This window comes from Leptopilina boulardi, unplaced genomic scaffold (assembly GCF_019393585.1).
Source record: "Leptopilina boulardi isolate dan_hultmark-lab unplaced genomic scaffold, ZJU_Lbou_2.1 LbouV2_55, whole genome shotgun sequence".
Taxonomy (NCBI): Eukaryota; Metazoa; Arthropoda; class Insecta; order Hymenoptera; family Figitidae; genus Leptopilina; species Leptopilina boulardi.
The window spans coordinates 2,493,950-2,517,158 of record NW_026138000.1 but is presented as its reverse complement, the minus strand read 5'-3'; the positions used below and the strand labels follow the sequence as shown (position 1 = coordinate 2,517,158).

At 19.1% G+C, this 23,209-nt stretch overlaps 1 protein-coding gene across 7 annotated transcripts in view; it reads left to right on the top strand.

The window, feature by feature from the left end:
• The window catches only part of LOC127290162 (potassium voltage-gated channel subfamily H member 2), a 145,221-nt gene that overhangs the window by 95,349 nt on the left and 26,663 nt on the right, over positions 1-23,209 (top strand). For 6 of the 7 annotated variants that reach the window (XM_051318585.1, XM_051318582.1, XM_051318583.1 and 3 more), the window contains 3 exons: positions 16,221-16,464; positions 19,422-19,603; positions 21,659-21,679. In XM_051318585.1, the coding sequence (XP_051174542.1) occupies positions 16,221-16,464; positions 19,422-19,603; positions 21,659-21,679 (447 nt within the window). The remainder of the gene's footprint in view (positions 1-16,220; positions 16,465-19,421; positions 19,604-21,658; positions 21,680-23,209) is intronic. The other variant, XM_051318579.1, reaches the window with a different exon arrangement.

Here is a 23,209-nt window from a genome sequence, read left to right as displayed (position 1 = left end):
TAACTTCTAAAATAATTAACGAATCTTCATGAAACTTAGTAATTATGTTTTTTGGGACAAATTAAATTATTTTATTTAATAAATATACAAATTAAAGGGAAAAAATGTAAAATTATTATGGAATGTCCCAAGAAAAAAAAAACCAAAAAACCGTTATAACTTCTAAAGAAATTAACGGTTTTTTTTTTTTTTTTTTTATAAAATTTAGTAATTATGTTCTTTGCAATGAATGACTGTGTTTAAGGGAAAAAAATTCAAATTTTATAAAAAAAAACGCATAATTTGCACGGAATGACCCAAAAAAAAAAAAAAATCCAAAAAAGTGTTTTAACTTCTATATAAATTACGAAATCGTTTAAAAAAATTTACTATATTACAAAATTTTTATAGAACCGAACATTTACTTCACCTAATTTGATGATAATAATAATAATTATAATAATAATAATAATAATAATAATAATAATAATAATTACTATTATTATTATAATTTTTAATATTATATTATTATTATTATTATTATTATTATTGTTATTGTTATTGTTATTATTATTTTTAATATTATATTATTGTTGTTATTATTATTATTATTATTATTATTATTATTATTATTATTATTATTATTATTATTATTATTATTATAATTTGATCGAATTTTTATTTTTGTTAAATTTTGATTTCTTTGAAATTTCGAATTTTATCGAATTTCCAAGTTACTTTGAAAAAGGAAAAAAAAAATTTTTCACTGAATATAGTGACATATTTTTAGTGATTCGCAAAAAAGTTGAAAATATTTTTATCCATTTAGTTAGAGTGTAACTTTTTTTCTATGCGCAAAAAATTATAAATTATACAAACAAGGTGATAAAACTTATATTTCAGACAGAAAGCGAGAGAGCGTAGATCAATATCATATTAGATAAGGTCTGTTTGAAAAAAAAAAACAAAGTTATAAAAGTTCTTCTTCTTCGTCTTCTTCTTCTTTATAGGATATATATCACATTTCCTTAATAAGAACCGAGAGTAAATACGTGACTGAAGTAAATTCAAAAAGAAATTTTATTTTTGTGATAGTCTTCTTGATGAAAGTGACCTGAAAGAAAAAAAATTTTAGGTTATATTTATGTAAGTTTTTATATAATAATTAAAAAAATTTTGAGGTTATGTTTATGATAGTTTTTATACTATAATTTAAAAAAATTTGAGGTTATGTATATAATAGTTTTGTACCTTACTTAAAAAATTATAGGTTATGTTTTATGATAGTTTTGTACGTTATTTAAAAAATTTTAGGTTATGTTTATGATCGATTTATTATATAATTAAAAAATTCTAGGTTATGTTCATGAACGATTTACCTTAATTAAAATATTATAGATTATATTTGTGTTTGTTTTCTCTTTAATAAGAAATTGTAGGTTATGTTTATCATACTTTTATTTTTATTTAAAATATTGAAGGTTATGTTTATGATGGATTTACTATGATTAAAGATTTCCAGGTTATGTTTATGATAATTTTACTTTGATTAAACAGTTCTAGGTTATGTTTAGGATAGTTTTGTACCTTAATTAAAATATTATAGGTTATGTTTATCTTCAGTTTACCTTGTTTAAAATGTTAAAGGTTAGCTTTATAAAACTCTTTTCTATAATTAAAAAATTCTAGGTTATGTTTATGATTGTTTTCTACTTTAGTTGAAAAAATTATAGATTATGTTTATGATAGTTAAATCTCAGTTAAAAATTTCTAGTTTATGTTTATGATAATTTTATTCTTCTTTTTTTACAAAATTGTAGGTTATGTTAATGATAGTTTTTTATTAAAACTTTCGCTTATTAAATGATAAACATAACCTATAATTTTTTAGGCTGCAATACTTTTTTGCTATGTTATGTTTTAGCAAAAAAAAATCCATTATAGACATAACCTAAAAATTTATAAATTATGTTTATAATCGTTTTACTCTAATTAAAATATTATAGGTTATGTTTATGACAGTTTTACTTTATTTAAAAAATTGTACGTTATATTTAAGGTACTTTTACTTTTATTAAAATATTATAGGTTATGTTTGTGCTATAGTTTCGTACCTTGATTAAAAAATTATAGGTTATATTTACGATAGTTTGGAGTACGAAAATACCTCAAAAAAATCAAAATACAAATTTTCCATAAACAAAAAAAAAATTATAATAAAGTCGAATCTTTATGTTCAGTTGGGAATAATCGCAAAAGAAACTTTATATTCTATTTTTATCTTTATAAATTTTTTTTTTTTCTTTTAATGACTTTATAATTGTTTCTAGAGCCATGATTGTTGATCGAGAATATATATTATCTATAACCATTCGAGATATAAATTTATGAACTGACTTTTATAAAGAATGCACAGCAAAACTTTTTTTTACAAAAGTTTGACGATAAATTATACATTCAGAATATTATATGGAAGAAAGTTTTCTAAAAAAAAAAAAAAAAAAAAAAGTATGAAAAATATTCTAGTACCTATACTTTGCATATACTCTTCTTATTCTTTTTTTTTATGAAATTCTAGAATAGTTTTGTAACTGTATTTGAAGAACTGCGAGAAAGCTATAAAGTTATATATATACACAAAATATTGGATAAATTCTTCAGTTTTCTTTTTTTTTTTTTTTGTATGAAAAGAATCTGTGAAAAGTGCAGAAAATTCAATATAAATAGTTAGGAAAAATTTTTTTCTTTTCTTTTTTTTATTTATAAAAATGTAGTTTTAAATGGGTCAGAATTTTTCAACTGAGTAAAATAAAATTAACTAATTTATGTTTAGAAAAATAATTTTTAAAAATTGAGCCGAATTTTTTAGTTGTTTAAATTATTATTTTTGCATAAATTTCATTTAAATCGATTTTCTGTAATTGAAAAATTTTTATATAACCGAAAATTCATATCACAGATTACATTACAATGAATTACATTCTTTAAAGGTGAAAAAATACAAATTTAGGAAAAAAAAACGCCAAATTGTTACGGAATGACCCCAAAAAAATCCAAAAAACGATTATAACTTCTATAGAAGTTAATGGATTATTATAAAATTTGGCAATTGTGTTCTTTTCAATGAATAATGTCGTTTGAATGCAAAAAAAATACCAATTTAAAAAAAAAAAGAATAATTATTACGGAATGACCCAAAAAAAAATCCAAAAAACGTTTAAAACTTCTAAACATATTAACGGTTTTGGAATAAAATTTGGCAATTATGTTTTTTCCAATGAATAACAGTATTTAAAAGCAAAAAATACAAATTTGGAAAAAAAAGGTAAAATTATTACGGAATGACCCAAAAAATAATCCAAAAAACGATTGTAACTTCTAAAAAAAATTAACGAATCTTCATGAAACTTTGTAATTATATTTTTTGCGACAAATTAAATTATCCTATTCAATAAATATACAAAGTGAAGGGAAAAAATGTAAAATTATTATGGAATGACCCAAAAAAAAAAATTCCAAAAAACTGTTACAACTTCTAAAGAAATTAACGGTTTATTATAAAATTTGATAATTATGTTCTTTGCGATAAATCACATTCTTTTATTGTAGAAATATACAAATTTAGAAGAAAAAAAAGGTTAAATTGTTACGGAATGACCCAAAAAAAAATCCAAAAAACGATTGTAACTTCTTAAGAAATTATCGGATCCTCTTAAAACTTAAAAATTATATTCTTAGCGCTAAAATACAATTTGTTATTGTAGAAAAACACTAATCTAGCAAAAAAAAAAAAAATCATAATTGTTACGGAATGACCCAAAAAAAACTGTTATAACTTTCAAAAAATTTGCCAGATAGTTATAAAACTAAATGATTATATTGTATGCAATGAATAAAATCCTTTCCAGTGCGAAGAAATACAAGTTTAATAAAAAAAAAATGGGCAGAATTATTATGGAATGACCCCAAAAAAATTCAAAAAAACGATAATAACTTCAACAGAAATTAACGGATCTGTATGAAACTTAGTAATTTTGTTCTTTGCAATAAAGTACATCCTTTAAATACCAAAAAAATACAAAATTTTATAAGAAGTGCATATTTGTTACGGAATGACCCCAAAAAAATCCAAAAAAACGGTTATAACTTTGAAAGAAATTAACAGATTCTAATGAAACTTGGTAAGTTACTAAGATTCATATTGATCCGTTAATTTTATTAGTTAAAACCGTTTTTTCAATTTTTTTTTTTTTTTTTTTGGGTCATTCCATAATAATTTTGCTCTTTTTTTCTAAATTTTGTATTTTTTCGACTCTAAAAAGTATTATTTATTGCAAAAATAACATAATTACCAAGTTTCATAAGAATCTGTTAATTTCTATAGAAGTTATAACTGTTTTTTGGATTTTTTTAGAGGTCATTCCATAATAATTTTGCCATTTTTTTTTATAAATTTGTATTTTTCTCGCCTATAAATGATGCGATTCATTGCAAAGAACACATTAACCTAGTTATTTTTTAACAATACGTAAGTTATGTTACTTTTTATAATTGTTTTAAAAAAAATTTTTTTTTGGGACATTCCGTAATAATTATGTGCTTTTTTTCTAAAATTAGTATTTTGACGACTTTAAATGATGTAATTCATTGCTAAGAATATAATTATTAAGTTTCATAAGAATCCGTTAATTTCTCTCAAATTTAGAACTGTTTTTTGAATTTTTTTTTTTTTTTTTTTGAGTCATTCCATAATAATTATTTACTTTTTTTGTAAATTTGTATTTTTTTTTCGCCTATAAACGATACTATTTATTGCAAAGAACACAACTACTAAGTTTTATAACGATCCGTTAATTTCTCTCAAAGTTATAAGTGTTTTTTGGATTTTTTTTTGGGGTCATTCCGTAATAATTAAACGCTTCTATTTCTAATTTTGTATTTTTTCGCCTATAAAGGATATTATCCATTGCAAAGAATATTATTACCAAGTTTTATAAAAATCCATTAATTTCTCTCAAAATTATAACCGGTTTTTTATTTTTGGATTTTTTTTGGGGTCATTCCGTAATAATTATGCCTTTTTTTTGTAAATTCGTAATTTTTTTTACCTTTTGTAGAATGTAATTTATTCCAAAGAACATTATTACAAAGTTTTATAACAATTCGTAGAATTTATAACAATTTTTCGGGGGTTTTTTTTTTTTTTTTTTTTTTTTTTTTTTTTTTTTTTTTTTTTTTTTTTTTGGGTCATTCCGTAACAATTATCGTTTTTTTTTTCTAAATTTGTATTTTTTCGCCTGTAAACATTATTATTCATTGCAAAAAAAAAAAATATATAATTACCAAGTTTTATAAAAATCCATTAATTTCTCTCAAAATTATAACCGATTTTTTATTTTTGGATTTTTTTTTTTTTTTTTTTTGGGTCATTCCATAACAATTATGCACTTTTTTTTCGTAAATTTTTATTTTTTTTTCCTTTAAACAATATTCATTTATTGCAGAATTATCATTATAATTATCATTCATTATATAATTATAAATATATATATATATATATAAAAATTTTTTTTTCTATAAATATTTTTTTTTTTTTTTTTTTTTTTTTTTTGATAAAAATAATTATAATTAAATAATTTCATATAATTTCTTTTGTACGAAAAAAAAATATATTTATAAATATAGTATAATTTTTTTTTTAATTAAAAAAAAAAAAAGGAGAAGAAAATTTTTTATTTTCTAAAATAGATAATGTTATTATTATCATCGTACAGTGAATAAATAAATAATTATTGACAGGCAGCGTTGAGTATATGCCTTGAATTATTCAGAACAATGTACAAGGATTGACATTTCCCTATGGATTTTATTATTCTCAAAATGGAAATTGCAAAATCACATATTGATTGAAAATTCATGTCTTCAGGAAAATTTAATCAGAAAATAAATATAGAAATATATATATATATATATATATATATATATATACTGTTTGTATATTGGTACATATAAAAATATCGTATGACCTGGAAAACTTTTTTTTTGAAAATTACCGTTAATAATAATAATAATAATAATAATAATAACAATAATAATAATAATAATAATAATAATAATAATAATAATAATAATAATATTATATTAAAAATTATAATAATAATAATAGCAATAATATAATATTAAAAATAATAATAACAACAATAATAATAATAATAAAATAATTGTGAAATAAAAAAAAAAAATTATTTAGTATTTTTTTTTTTATGACTGAATTGCAAAATTTCATTCCAGTTAAAAAAACAAATAATAAAAAGAAAATAAAAAAAAAAAATAATAATAACGTGGGTGATATTGCATTACTCATATACAATATATATAAAAAAAAAAACAAAAAAAAAAAAAAAAAAAACTAAATGGAAAATGTGAAGCGCTTATTATTGCGTTGTCACACACGTCGCGCCGGTTAATTCTCTCTCAATATATTAGAGCGGATGTTTTTTGAAAAGTAAGCAAAAGCACATCAAGCACACACAGCATCCACCAATTTTCTTGCGATATAAACGAAAGCTTCTCTCATTTAGATTTAGTTTTAACCGCGCGACTCGTGAGAGTAGAAGAGTTGCTATATGAAAAAAAAAAAAAAAAAAAAAAAAAAAAAAAAAAAAAAAAAAATTCTGCAATATAATCACGTTATTTTTTTTTTTTAATTTTTCGTAATTTTTTTTTTTGTTTATTCTGAAATGTAAGAAAAAAAAAAGTGTTAATTATATAGTTTTAATGAATTTTTATTAAATAGAAACAGTGAGGAAGGGAGGGGGGGAAAAAAATTGTTTTTTTTTTCCCCAAAAAAAAAAAGGTGTGACAAATTCGGAATGACTTTTGCATTTATTGTAAAAATGCCAGCACCAGGAGCAAGTCCCTATCTCACTAAAGGAAAAAATAAAAAGGCATTCCAATCAGTCTTGTCGACGGTAATCGATGTTTGTATTCCATGGCTTTTTCCCTTATTATTATTAATACAATTATTATTATTATTATTATTATTATTATTATTATTATTATTATTATTATTATTTTAAATTTTTAATATATTTAGAATTTTTATTATTATTTTTTTTTACTAAATTTATTTTTACTACAAAACATATCAAAAAACATAACCTATAAAATTTTAAACAATGTAAATCGATTACAAACATAACCTATAATAACTATAAAATTTGTAATTAAAGCCAAAAAAAAACTCTTATAACAATAACGTAGCATTTTTTTTTTTTTTTTATTCAAAGTAAGAAAAAGTATCATAAACATAACCTATAATTTTTTTTTAATCAAAGTAAGAAAAAGTATCATAAACATAACCTATAATTTTTTTTTTAATCAAAGTAAGAAAAAGTATCATAAACATAACTTATAATTTTTTATAGAAAGTAAAATGATGATAAACATAACCTACAATTTTTTTTTAGTGAATTTCAAAACTAACATAAACATAACCTATAATTTTTGACAAAGCATAATACTAACATAAACATAACCTATAAATTTGTAATGCAAGCCTAAAAATATCGCAAATATAACCTAGAATTTTTTTTTTTTTTTTTTTGAATCAAGTTCAAAACGATCACAAACATAACCTGTAATTTTTTAATTAAAATATAAAAGTTACTAAAATTTTTAAATTAATTTAAAACGATTATTAAACATAACCTAGTATTTTTTTTAATTAATTATTTTTTAAACAAAATAAAAGTATCATAAACATAACCTATAACTTTCTAAAAAAAAGGTTAAAATTATGATAAATATAATTTAGAACTTTTGAATTGTTTTACTGTCGTAAACATAACCTATAATTTTTTTTAGTCTGTGTCTACAATGCTTGTGCTAATATAGAAAGCCCATTTTGGACGGAAATTAACAATTTATAGGTTATATTTATAATTGTATAAGGGGAATTTTTTCATCATAATATGAAACTATCATAAAAATAACGTGTAAATTTTTGTAAGGAAAGCCTAAAACTATCATAAACATAATTTAAATTATTTTTAATCAAATCAAGAAAAAGTATCATAAACATAACCTATAATTTTTTATAGAAGGTAAAATGATGATAAACATAACCTACAATTTTTTTTTAGTGAATTTCAAAACCAACATAAACATAACCTATAATATTTGTATACAAAGCATAATACTAACATAAACATAACCTATAAAATTTGTAAAGAAAGCCTAAAACTATCATAAACATAACTTAGAGTATTTTTAATTAAATCAAGAAAAAGTATCATAAACATAACCTATAATTTTTTATAGAAGGTAAAATGATCACAAACATAACCTGTAATTTTTTAATTAAAATAAAAGTTACTAAAATTTTTAAATTAATTTAAAACGATTATAAAAAATAACCTAGTATTTTTTTTCTAATTAATTATTTTTTAAACAAATTAAAAGTATCGTAAACATAAGCTAGAATTTTTTTTAATGAAAATAAATGTATTATAAACATAACCTAAAATTTTTTTGTTACTGAATGTAAAACTATAAACATAATCTGTAAATTTTGAAACGAAGGTAAAAATTATAAACATAACCTAGAATATTTTAATTAAAATAAAAGTATCATGAACATAACCTACAATTTTTTTTTATTGAAAATTATATTTGTTTATCAATATAGCAATTTTTTTTCTAAGTAAATAATAAAAGTAGTATTTTTTTTTTTTTTTCTTTTTTTTTTGAACAAATGAAAATAATTTAATAGAATTTTTTTTTGATTGAAGAGGGAAAAATTAGAGAATATAAAAGCTAGCAGGTGTCCAATTGAATCAGATCATGTAGACGTTTATAGCTCTCTCTCTCTCTATATATTGTTCTCAATTCGATTCAGTTGAATGGACAAGCACTTGTCCGATAAGCCACCATCCATGTCTCATTTCCTCCATTCCATGCTCATTCCGCCATTTTTTCTAGATGAGTGAACTTAAATTGAATGCAACTCGTGTAATTCAATTGAATTACAATTTTATATACTGTCTTCAAAAAATTGCTAATCAAAAAAAAAAAAAAAAAATCCATTCACTTTGGAAAATTATAAACATAACCTATAATTTTTTTTAATAAAAGTTTTAAAATATCACAAACATAACCTATAATTTTTTTTATAATCAAGCTATAAAACAATCATTAACGTAACCTAAAATTTTTTTTTATAAAAACATAAAAGTATTATAAACATAACCTACAAACTTATGAAAAAGATTAAAAATTATAAGAATCATAGTTTATGTTTATGATCGATTTACTATGATTAAAAAATTCTAGGTTATGTTCATGAGCGATTTACCTTAATTAAAATATTATAGGTTATGTTTGTGTTTGTTTTCTCTTTAAAGGCCAACGCACAATAGGTTCGCGAACGTAAAAATTAGTTCGCGAACGAATCGAACATAACCTCAATTAATGGAAAAATGCATTAAATAAGGTTATGTTCGATTCGTTCGCGAACGGTATTCGCGAACGAATTTCACGTTTGCGAAGCAGTTGTGCTTAAGCCTTAATAAGAAATTGTAGGTTATGTTTATCATACTTTTATTTTTATTTAAAATATTGAAGGTTATATTTATGATCGATTTATTATGATTAAAGAGTTCTAGGTTATGTTCATGAACGATTTACCTTAATTAAAATATTATAGGTTATGTTTGTGTTTGTTTTCTCTTTAATAAAAAATTGTAGGTTATGTTTATCATACTTTTATTTTTATTAAAAATATTATAGGTTATGTTTATTGTCTTTTTATTCTAATTAAACAGTTCTAGGTTATGTTTAGGATAGTTTTGTACCTTAATTAAAATATTATAGGTTATGTTTATCTTCAGTTTACTTTGTTTAAAATGTTAAAGGTTAGCTTTATAATATTCTTACTATAATTAAAAAATTCTAGGTTATGTTTATGATTGTTTTCTACTTTAGTTGAAAAATTATAGGTTATGTTTATAATAATTTTATTCTTTTTTTTACAAAATTGTGGGTTATGTTCATGATCGTTTTACTCTAATTAAAGAGTTCTAGGTTATGTTTATAATAGTTTTACTCTGATTAAACAGTTCTAGGTTATGTTTAGTATAGTTTTGTACCTTAATTAAAATATTATAGATTATGTTTATCTTCAGTTTATCTTGTTTAAAATGTTAAAGGTTAGCTTTATAATATTCTTACTATAATTAAAAAATTCTAGGTTATGTTTATGATTGTTTTCTACTTTAGTTGAAAAAATTATAGGTTATGTTTATGATAGTTTTATATACATCACAGTTAAAAATTTATAGGTTATGTTTATGAAAAATTTTATTCTTTTTTTTTACTAAATTGTAGGTTATGTTCATGTTAGTTTTTATTAAAACTTCCGCTTAATAAATCATAAACATAACCTACAATTTTTTAGGCTGTACACTTTTTTTGCTATATATGTTATGTTAGCAAAAAAAAATCCCTTATAGACATAACCTAAAAATTTATAGATTTTTGTTTATAATCGTTTTACTCTAATTAAAATATTATAGGTTATGTTTATGATAGTTTTACCATTGATAATAAAAAAAAAATCATAGGTTATGTTTATATATTCGTTTTATTTACAAAAATAAGAAATTTTAAATTATGTTTATAATGATTTTTTAATTGATGAAGAAATTTTTAGGTTATGTTTATGATCGTTTTACTTTCATTAAAAAAAATTATAGAGGTTATATTTAATAATAGTTTTTGTTCTTCATTATATATAAAAAAAATAAAAAAAATTGTACGTTATGTTTATGATAGTTTGAAATAAAAATTAAATAAATAAAATATTTAATTTGAATCTAAAAATTCGAAATTCATATTCTAAACACAAAAAAATATTGGGTTTTTTTTTTAGTATAGAAAAATATATCGTTGAGTGGGTTCAACGCCTCCGGCAACAAGTTATCCCTACTTTAATTTATCGACCGTATTTCACACCCTGAAAACTTTTTTTTTTCACTCTACGTGTGTATCTAGAAAATTGCACTCAAGATTCATGAAAAAAAAAAAAAAAATACAAATTCTCAAACGTCTAAAATTTTTTTAATATTTAAAATAAATATATTTTTCAATTTTTTTTTTTTTCATTAAAATAATAATTTATTATTAATTATTAATATTTATAATAATAATAGTAATTATAATAATAATAAAAATTATTATTCTTTCGATTTTTTGTATTTTTATTATTATTATTATTATTATTATATTTTTACTAATATTATTACTATTATTATTATTATTATTATTGATTATTAATTATTAATTATTATAATTATAAACATAACCTATAATTGTTTTGCTTCAAAGTATCATAAACATAACCTATAAAATTTAAATTATATATTATTATTTTAATCCAAAATTTATTAAAAAAAAATTTTTTTTATATTTAATTATATTGGATAAAAAAAATAATATTTTAATGATTTAAAAGAAAATTTTAATTAATTTTCTTTTGTTTTCGACTTGAAAATTAAAAGTTTAAAAATTGGGTTATTATTTTTTTTTTCATCTTTTTTCGTTCAAAAACCCTTTTCATGTCTGTAGGTTATTGGAACGAGAATTATACAGGTCATGGATCGTAGTCACGATTTCTTGAAGGCGCCTCTACCAGGCACCAAATAATTCATGAATAAAACATTTATATATACATATATATATATATATATATATATATATATATATATATATATATATATATGTTGTATCCGGTATTTGACGATTTTTAAATTGTATGTCTCAAATTTTTACTTGTATCAAGCAAAATACATTTATATAGACGTATTTTTTTTTTTTTTTTAGAAAAATAAATTTTTAAAATTATAAAATTTTTAAATTAATTGCAAAATTTTTTATTTTAATTTTTAATTGCCACGAATTATATTATTATTATTATTATTATTATTATTATTATTATTATTATTGATAGAATTTTTCCTAAAACGGACAAGATTTTTAATTTGACCGAAATTACAAAAAATGACCGTTAATAAAACATAACCTACAAAAAAAAATTTGGCGCGACTTTCAAAAAATCGAACAATCAGAAATTATTTTTTTATTATTATTTTGTTCTTGTTTTGTTTATTATAATTTTTATATTATAATTATTATAATATATAATAATAATGATAATAATAATAATAATAATGATAAAAATATATAATTTATAATCATCAAATTATTACAATTATGTAAGAATAAATTGTGATTAATTGAATTTTTCAAAAAAAGGCGCCAAAAATTTATTTTTTTTTGTTGGTTATGTTTGTTCGGTCATTTTACAATTTTGGTCAAATGAAAATTCGTTTTTTTTGTGAAGAATTTTAACATATAATAATAAAAATAATATAATTCGTAAACTAATAAAAATTTGTACAAATAAAAATTCGAACCAAATAAAAATTCGTAAAAATAAAAAATCTTATACCTAAATAGAAATTCGTACAAATAAAAAATTCGAATAAAAAGAAATTCGTAAAAATAAAAATTCGTATAAATAAAAAATCCTATAAATAAAAATTCGTACACATAAAAATTCGGACAAATAAAAATTCAAACTAAATAAAAAATCGTATAAATAAAAATTCGTACACATAAAAATTCGGACAAATAAAAATTCGAACAAATGAATATTCGGACAAATAAAAAAAAATTATAAATAAAAATTCGGACAAATAAAAATTCGAACTAAATAAAAAATCGTATAAATAAAAATTCGTACACATAAAAATTCGGACAAATAAAAATTCGAACTAAATAAAAAATCGTATAAATAAAAATTCGTACACATAAAAATTCGGACAAATAAAAATTCGAACAAATGAATATTCGGACAAATAAAAAAAACTTATAAATAAAAATTCGGACAAATAAAAATTCTAACTAAATAAAAAATCTTATAAATAAAAATTCGGACAAATAAAAATTCGAACAAATGAATATTCGGACAAATAAAAATTCGGATATATAAAATTTTGAAAATTAAAATTCGATTAAAAAAAAAAAATTTGTACAAGTTAAAAATTCGTAAAAATTAAAATTCTCATTATATTAAAAAATAGAATTCGGTAAAAATTTTTGGAATTTTTAATTAAAATTAGACTATAATTTAAATTCGAATTTTATATAGTATTTTTTGGTATCAAGGAAATGAGGGAAGAATTAAATTTGCAAGTGTTCTTGTGAAATTAAACAGAATTATATATACATATATATATATAAGATGGTATATTGAGATTGGAAGATTAAACAGACCATGCGCGTTAATCGAGATTAGAAGATTAAACAAAAGCTAATTTTATTGAAATCAGTTGATTCAGCATTATATAGAAATTTTCCGCACCATTTGTTTTTAAATCATTCAAAAAAAGCGACGAATTTCTCAAAAGAAAAAAAAAATATTCGAATTTCAAAAAAAAAAATTGAAAATATTTATAGAAATTGGAATAATTCAAAATTTGAATTATTAAAATTGGTAATTTTTGAGAAATTCAAATTATTCAAAATTTGAATTATTCGAATGTTAAATTATTTAAAATTCGAATTTTTTCGAAAATTTAAATTATTCAAAATTCGAATTTTTAAGAAATTCAAATTTTGAATTTTTTAAGGTATTCAAATTTCGAATTTTTGAAAAATTTAAATTTATTCAAAAATTTGAATATTTAGAAAATTTAAATTATTTAATATTCAAATTATCAAAAAATTCGAAAGTTTCGAATTACAAAAAAAAATTGAATTTTTAGAAATTCGAATTATCAAAAATTCGAATCATTAAAAATTCGAATGATTAAAAATTGGAATTTTTGAAAAAATTCAAATTATTCAAAATTTGAATTATTCGAATGTTAAATTATTTAAAATTCGAATTCTTTCGAAAATTTAAATTATTCAAAATTCGAATTTTTAAGAAATTCAAATTTCGAATTTTTGATAAATTTAAATTTATTTAAAATTTGAATTTAGAGAAAAATTAAATTATTCAAAATTTCAATAACGAAAAAAATTCAAATTATCAGAGAATTGAATTGTTTAAATAATCGAATTTTCCGAAATTCAAATTATTCAATATTCAAATTATCAAAAAAATTCGAAAGGTTCGAATTACAAAAAAAAAAATTAATTTTTTTAGAAATTCGAATAATTCAAAATTCGAATTATCAAAAATTCGAATCATTAAAAATCCGAATTAGCAAAAATTTGAATAATCAGAAAATATAATTCCAACTTTAATAATATTCGAATTTTCTAAAAAATCTACATTTTTTTTTTTTTTGAAATTTGAATTTAAAAAAAAAATTGTTTCTTTATAATTTGAATTGTTCAAAAAAAAATTGAATTTTTAGAAATTCGAATATTATTAAAGTCCGAATTATATTTTCCTGATTATTCAATTTTTTATAATTCGGATTTTTAATGATTTGAAATTTGAATTATTCGAATTTCTAAAAATTCATTTTTTTTGATAATTCGAATTTCTAAAAATTCATTTTTTTTTGATAATTCGAATTTCTAAAAATTCATTTTTTTTTTGATAATTCGAATTTCTAAAAATTCCATTTTTTTGATAATTTGAATTTCTAAAAATTCCATTTTTTTTTTTTTTTTTTTTTTTTTTTTTTTTTTTTTTTTTTTTTTTGATAATCCGAACTTCCAAAAAATTCGAATTTTCCAAATTTACTTCGATAAAAAACGCGTTTAAAAAATTGTATATATTTTTTTTTTGAAAATTAATTTTTTTTTTCTTTGGTACTAAAAATTAATTTATTCTTTAAATTATAATTTTGAGGTTATGTTACGGTTTAATCGAGAGATTAGAATTTTCCACACCTCACGATTGTCGACACGCGAAAAACTTTTATATATACATATAGTTGATGATGAGATTGTTATTTCTTGACGAGAAAGAGAGAGGGGGGAAGGGGGAGGGGGGGGGCAACGTACCTCACACACGTTCTATTAAAAGAGTGTAAAAATAGGGGTCGAGTAGAGTGTAAGCCAACTGCAATAGCCCGAAATATTGCAAAGGGTGTGCCGAAGGGGTTGCCTGCACCTACTCATCGAAAACTATATATACACACCACCCTATTGCTTACAACCTGCATTGCATCAGTGTAAATCGAGTCGCCGACCAGAACTCTCTCTCTCTCTCTCTCTCTCTCTCTGCTTTTTGTCTCAATACAAAAAAAAAAAAATTTATTTCTGCCAAAAAAATTCATATTTTTCAAAAATTAATTTTTTATTTTTACCAAAAAAATTTTCATATTTTACAAAAATTAATTTTTTTGCCAAAAATTCGTATTCTTTTCAAAAATTCGTATTCTTTTCAAAAATTAATTTTTTGCCAAAAATTTGTATTTTTCAAAAATTAATTTTTTGCCAAAAATTCGTATTTTTCAAAAATTAATTTTTTGCCAAAAATTCGTATTCTTCAAAAATTAATTTTGAATTTTTGACAAAAATTCGTATTCCTTTCAAAAATTAATTTTTTGCCAAAAATTCGTATTTTTCAAAAATTAATTTTCTATTTTTGCCAAAAATTCTCGTATTTTTCGAAAATTAATTTTTTATTTCAAAAACAAATTTTTTATTTTTGCCCAAAAATTGGTATTTTTCAAAAAATTAATTTTTTTATTTTTGTATAAAAAAAATTTTTTATTTTTTATTTTGAAAAAGAAACTTGTGTTATTTATTCGAAATTTAATTTTTTTTTCTTTTTTTTTTGCGGAAATTTATACTCAAAATAAATAAATAGAAAAAAAAGATTTGTTTCTTTCTATAAAAATTAAAATTCAAAAAAAAAATTTTTAATAAATAACATAGATTTTTTTTCTGTGTATATATAAAAAAAAATGAAAATAAAAATTAAAAAAAAATTTTTCCAATAAAAAAAAAACAAATATTTTTGAATGGCGGAAAGTTTTATCAGTGATACAAAACGCTTTTGTGCCAGACAGGTCAGCAACCGAGATAATGTAGGAAGACAAATTTTTTTTTTAGGAAAAATTTCATTGTAAAAAAAAAAAAAAAATTATATTAGGAAAAAAATTTTTCGAATTAAATAAACTATAAAAATAGATAAATTAATTAATTAATAATTTAGTAAAGATAACTAATGTAAGTTTCATTTTTTTTTTTTTTTTTTTTTTTTTTTGTTACAGGTTCTGTCTCTTGGTGCTGATGTTCTTCCCGATTATAAACTTCAATCGCCAAGAATACACAAATGGACAGTATTACATTATTCACCATTTAAAGCCGTTTGGGATTGGATTATTCTTCTCCTTGTTATGTACACTGCAATTTTTACACCTTACGTTGCTGCTTTTTTACTCGCTGAATCCGATTACAGTAAAGTTAAATCGAAAAAATATGGAGAGGATCCAATTGTCATTATTGATCTCATAGGTGAGATAATTTTTCTTGTTTTCCTTTTTTATTTAATTTTTTTATTTAGGAAAATTTTAATTTTAACGAATTTTTCAATTTCTTTATTTTTTTTTTTTTTTAAAGAAAATAATTTTATTGAATTTTTTTCAATTTTTTTATTTAAATTTTAATTTTAACGAATTTTTTTCAACTTCTTTATTTTTTTTTTAAAGAAAATTTTTTAATTTTATTGAATTTTTTTCAATTTTTTTCAATTTTTTATTTAAAAGAAATTTTAATTTTAACGAATTTTTCAACTTCTTTATTTTTTTTTTTCAAGAAAATTTTTTAATTTTATTGAATTTTTTTCAATTTTTAAAAAATTTTTTATTTAAAAGAAATTTTAATTTTAACGAATTTTTCAATTTCTTTATTTTTTTTTTTTTTAAGAAAATTTTAATTTTATTGAATTTTTTTTCAAATTTTTTTAAATTTTTTTATGAAAATTTTAATTTTATGGAATTTTTCAATTTTTTTTTATTTTTTTATTTAAAGAAAAATTTTAATACAAAGTAGTAAAAAACGGACAATTAAATATATTTTACAGATTTTCGATCAAAGCTACAATAAATTCAATTATTTCCGCAAAAAAAATTTTTTTATTATTTTATCAAAAATTTCATTATTATACGAAAAATTCTATAAAAACTCAAAGATTCAATTATTTTTCAAAATTTTGATTATAATTTTAAAAAATTTATTTTTTTTTTCAAATTTCAATGAAAAAAAAGGCCAAAAATTCAATTATTTTAAAGAATTTAAGTTCAATTTAGCAAAAAATTCAATTTCCAAAAATTTTTTGTAAAATAGTAAAAAAAAACGGACAAAAAAAATTAAATTATTTTCAAATATTTTGATTCAAATTTGTCATAAATTCAAATATTTATCAAAAAAAAATATTTTATTATCATTCAAAAATACCATTATTTTTCAAAAATTCAATAAAAACCTAAAGATTAAATTATTTTTCAAAATTACAAATAGTCGAAAACATTTTTTTTTTTTTTTTTTTTTTAAATCTCAATTAAAATTAGGCAAAAATTCAATTAAATTCCATAATTTTAATTTAAATTCATCAAAAATTTTAATGCAAATTTGTAAATAAACGAAAAAATTAAATTATTTTCAAAATTTAATTCAAAGCTGACAAAATTAATTATTTATAACAAAAATTTTTATTAACGGTCAAAACTTCCTAGATATTTTCCAAAAATTCAATAAAAGTTCAAAAATTCAATTTTTTTAAAACAAATTTTCAATTATAATTGGTAAAAAAAAAAAATTATTTTTTCAAAAAAAAAAGTCCAAAAAAAAAATTCAATTATTTTTCAAAAATTTCAATAAAAATCCACAAAAATTCAATTATATTTTAAATATTATTTTCAATTTAAATCTATTAAAAATTCAATTATTTTTTCAAAATTAAAGTTCAATTTATGTTAAAAATTGAATTTTTAAAAATTTTTACTAGAAATTAGTATAATAATTTAATTATTATTTTCCAAACTTTTCCAAAAATTTCAATTGTTTTTAAAAATCCCGACAAAATTAATTTTAAAGAATTTCATTTGTCAATAATTTTATTTTTAAGTTGAATTTTTATTTGTTCGAATTAGTATTTTCATTTAATTTCAATAATTTCAATTAAAATTCAATTAATTTCTAATAAATGAAAAATTCATGTAAAATTCTAATTTAAACAAATAAAAATTTGTCTCAATAATAATTATTGACAAATGAATATCTATAAAAATGAAAATTCTAACAATTTTCAGAACATAATAATGCGTTTTGAATTTTTAATTTTTACAAAATTCACATTTAATTTGAATTTTATTTGATTCGAATTTATTACAAAATTTTTATTTGTACGAATTTGGAAATCAATGAATTTGAAAAATTCGATCATTTAAAAATTCGAATTAAATAAAATTCAATTCAATTAGAATTGTCTGTGTGTTAAAATAAAATTCCAATTATATCAAAATATTATTGTAAATAATAAAAAGTTATATGTAAAAATAAATGAAGTGTAAAATAAAAATTTTGTGAAAAATTCGGTAGCTAAAAAATTTTGTTAATTAAAAATTTGTATAAAAGAGTAAAATTTGTTAAATTTTAATTTTGAAATTTTGAAAATTATTGTTTTAAATTCAATTATTATTAAAATTTAATTATAATTTTCTAAATTTAATATTATTAGAATTCAATTATTTTTAAAATTCAATTATTATTTTTAGAATTATTATTTTTATTCTTGAATTATTGTTTTTTGGAATTCAATTATTTTCTAAATTCAATTGTTTTATTTATTTTTTTTTTTTTAAGAATTTAATTATTTTATAAATTCAATTATTTTTCGTATTAAATTATTACAAAATTCAATTATTATTTTTAGAATTATTATTTACATTTACAGAATTATTGTAGAATTTATAAATCAATTTAATTGTTTTTGGAATTTAATTATTTTTAAAATTCAATTATTAATTTTTAAATTATTATTTTTATTATAGAATTATTATTTTTATAATTCAATTATTTTCTAAATTCAATAGTTTTTTTTTTTAGAATTTTATTTATAAATTCTATTATTTTTCGAATTAAATTCTTTCAAAATTCAATTATTTTCTAAATTTAATTGCTTTTTAGAATTTAATTATTTTCATAAATTCAATTATTTTTCGAATGTTTTCAAAATTCAATTATTATTTTTAGAATTATTATTTTTTATTCTTGAATTATTGTTTTTAGAATTCAATTATTTTCTAAATTAATTGTCAAAAATTAATAATATTTTAAAAAAACTTTTTTTTCTTTTTTTTTTTTTAATTCAAATTTTATAACTAATGTTTTTGTTTAATATTGATTTTATTTTCTCTTTTTTTTTTTTTTGGAAAAAAATTTTAAAATATATTTGTTTTTCTTCTTTTTAGTCGACGTCACATTCATCGTGGACATTCTTATAAATTTTCGTACAACATTCGTTAACAGTAACGATGAAGTTGTTTCCCATCCTGGAAAAATAGCCGTCCATTATTTGAAAGGTTGGTTTGTCATCGATCTTGTTGCTGCAATACCATTCGATCTTCTACTTTTTGGCTCCGACACTGATGAGGTAAATTATTTTTAATTATTACTTTTTTTTAATTGTGTTTTTTTTCTCAGAAAAAAATTTTTTTTTCTTTTTTTTATATAAATATTAAACGAGGGATTTTTTTACAATGGCCAAGTTGTAGAAAAAAGAAATTCTTAATTTTCTTTTATAAAAAAAATTTTTTTTTTTTACTATTTTCATTTCGTTCCAATAATGGAAAAAAGCTTTTCATTTTATTTATTAATTTTTTTTTTTTTTGTTTAATTTTATTTTTTTACTATTTTATTTCCCCTTTTTCTGTTTTATGTTTTTTTTTCCGTCCTTGAAAAATACTTTTCGTTAGTTTCTTTTTTATTTTCGAAAAAAAATTCAAACCAACTTGGCTTTTGTTGGAAAAATAATATTGGGTGTAATTTTTTTTTTATTTTATTTATTTTTTTTTTTTTTTTTATATAGAATGTCAGTGTTTAGTTTGTAAGCCCGATTATAGGTTGACATGCCAAAAAATCTAAGATCTGTGTCCATAGATGTCTTTTTTTTTAACCGGATTGGCGCTTAGTTTCTTTCATAATTTTTTTTTTTTAATATTTTTTTTTGTTTTCGTCTTTTTTGAATTTATTCTTTACTTTCGTCATTCCTCGGTGTTGAATGATTTCCTCATATTGGAATATATATATATATATATATTTTAAATCATGGACATTTACACGTTATTTTTGGTCTTTTTCTCATTTTTATGTCTTAGTACAACTTTTATTCAAATGTATTGCAATTTCAACAATTTTTTTCAAATAATAAATTAAAAAAATAAATTATTAATTATTTATTTTAATTATTTTATTAATTATTTAATTAATTATTTTGTTTTTTTTTTTTAATTTTTATTTTAAAAAAATAGATTTTTAATTTTCTTAAATTTATTTCAAAAAAAAATAAATTTATATTTAAAAAATAAATAAATATAAAAAATTACGATCATCGCACGGAAATTGTAAATAAATAAATTTATGTTTGTTTTTATTTTTTTTTTTCTACTAATTAATTATTCAAATACTAGTTGTACTAATTTCATAAATTTGTGACTAAATTAAAAAAAAATGTGCAAAAAAAAAATCTGAATGTGCAAAAAAATACCAAAAAACAAAAAAATAACTCTTTCCTTAATAAGTTATTTCTTTGGCGTTTTCGAGTCTTTTCTTCCCTTTTAATTAAATGTCAATCAACTGTTGTTGTTGTTGTTTTTTTTTTTTTTTTTTGTTAATTTTTCTCATATATTTCTAAATCATAACCTTTTTTTCCAAAAATTTTCATTTCTGAAATAATTTAATAATTATCTTTAAATTTTATATAAATTTATTTCGTATTTTTTTTTTTCATTATAAATTTTGTATAAAAATTTTTACTAAAGCAATATTTATTTTTTTTAATTGAAATGAAAAAACTAAAAAAAAATTTTTTTTTTTTAAAAATTAATATTTAATTTTCGTATATATATTTTTTTTAACTAAAAGACAATTATTTATTTTTTTTATTGAAAATGAAAATCGGAAAAAAATTTTGCTTTTACGAAAAAATTTTCATTTCTTTATTTATTTTTTTTTTTATTAAAAATAAAATAAAAATAAAATTTTCCGATTTATTATAATTATTAAAATATTTGTGTGTGGTTGTTTATAATTAATTATTTAATATTTAATGGTAATATAATAAAATTTGGTACAAATGAAAAAAAACAAAAATATATTAAATATATATATATTTAATAATTTAAATTATAATAGTGAAAAAAATATTAAATTAATTAATTTAAATTGGAATATTTATGTGCAATTTCTTTTTTTTATAAATTTTTTGATAGTTTTATTTATTTATTTATTTTTTTTTTTGAAATACAAAAAAAAAACCCGAGAAGAAAAAATTATTTTTTGTCAGGGGTAAATTATGAAAAAACAAAAAAAAAAAAAACAAAAAAATAAGAAAAAAAGAAAAATTATTAAAATAATTTAAAAAAAATTAAAGTCTATGATTACAAGGAAAATCGAGACGAAATTTAACCTCAGTTTAACGTTTTCTTAGCTCGGCTTGGACAAGGATGAGGTTAGTCACACAGCCTGACGTTTGTGTTTCAACGCAGATTTGAATTAATAATTTTTTTTAAATTTTATTTTATTTTATTTTTTTTGAATTATTTACAATAAATTCACCAAAGCCACGAATTTTTTTTTATTTTTCCACTTTTTTTATATATATATACACACACAAAAAAGAACACGTTTATTATTATTATATTTAATCTTATAATCTATAAATGTACATTATTATTATTATTATTATTAATACATTACGCTTCTAAACACACCACAAATTATTAAATTTTTTGCACGGTTTCATATTATAATTACTAGAAAAAAAAAAAACAAAAAATTACAATTTTTGTGATCAAAAAATTTTTTTTGCACTGTTTTTTCTTTTTAAAAATTAGTAAAAAAAAAAAAAAATCAAAAATTATTACGAAAAATATTTTCTGATAAAAAATATAAAAATGGAGCACAAAATTCTGAAAATAGAAAAAAAAGAGAAAAAAAAAAAAATAGTGGAAATTTTGTTTCCAAAAAATTGATAATTACGAAAAATATTTTTTCGAAAAATAAAAAAACAGAGCAAATATTTGCGCAAAAATTCCGAAAGTAGGGGGGAAAAAAAAATAAAAATAAATTAAAAAATTTGGTTTTAGAAAAATTTGAAAATTACGAAAAATATTTTTCAAAAAAATAATAAAAATAGAGAGCAAGAAAAATTTGACCAAAAATAAAGAAAAAAAAAAAAGAAAATAGTGAAAAATTTGTTTCCGAAAAATTGAAAATTACGAAAAATTATATATTTCCTAAAAAATAAAAATGCAGCAAATAATATATTCGGAAAAAATTAAAAAAAAATTGCGAATTCATTTTTTTTTTTTTTTTTGTCAATTTTGAATTAAAAAATTTGGAGCTTCGGCCGAATAATAAAAATAAATAAAATTTTTATTGCTAAAAAAATGCGCTTTGGATAATTTATTAATTTTCGGAAGAAAAGAAAAAGAAATTTGTCGCAATCTTTTTCATGTTTTAGTATTTTTTTTCAATTTTTTTTTTTTTTTTTTTTTTTACTCGGTTGCAGAGAATCGCAATTTTTCAATTTCCAGGCTTTTCTCTCTCTCTCTCTCTCTCTCTCTCTTTCGAGTTCTGCGGATTATTTCCAAAGGGGGATTTATTTACGAGCTCATGTCGACGGAACAGATTTCGTGTTGGAAAGAAGGAAATAGATATAAATTTATATATAGACACGTAAAGAGAGAGAGAGAGAGAGAGAGAGAGAGAGAGAGAGAGAGAGAGAGAGAGAGAGAGAGAGAGAGAGAGCTTTTATAAAGGGTTACTCATTTACATCGCAAGGAAAATAAATCATTCGGTGCCCCGAGAATCAACTGGGTCAGAAAGAAATCGCGAGGGAAAAAAAAAAAACGTTTCGTAAAGGAAAATTCTTTGTTTTTTTGGATAATCTCATTTTTTTTTTTTTTTTTTAAATTAATTATTTTCCTTCAATTTTTATTTTATATATAAATCCCTCTGTTTAAATAATTATTTAAAT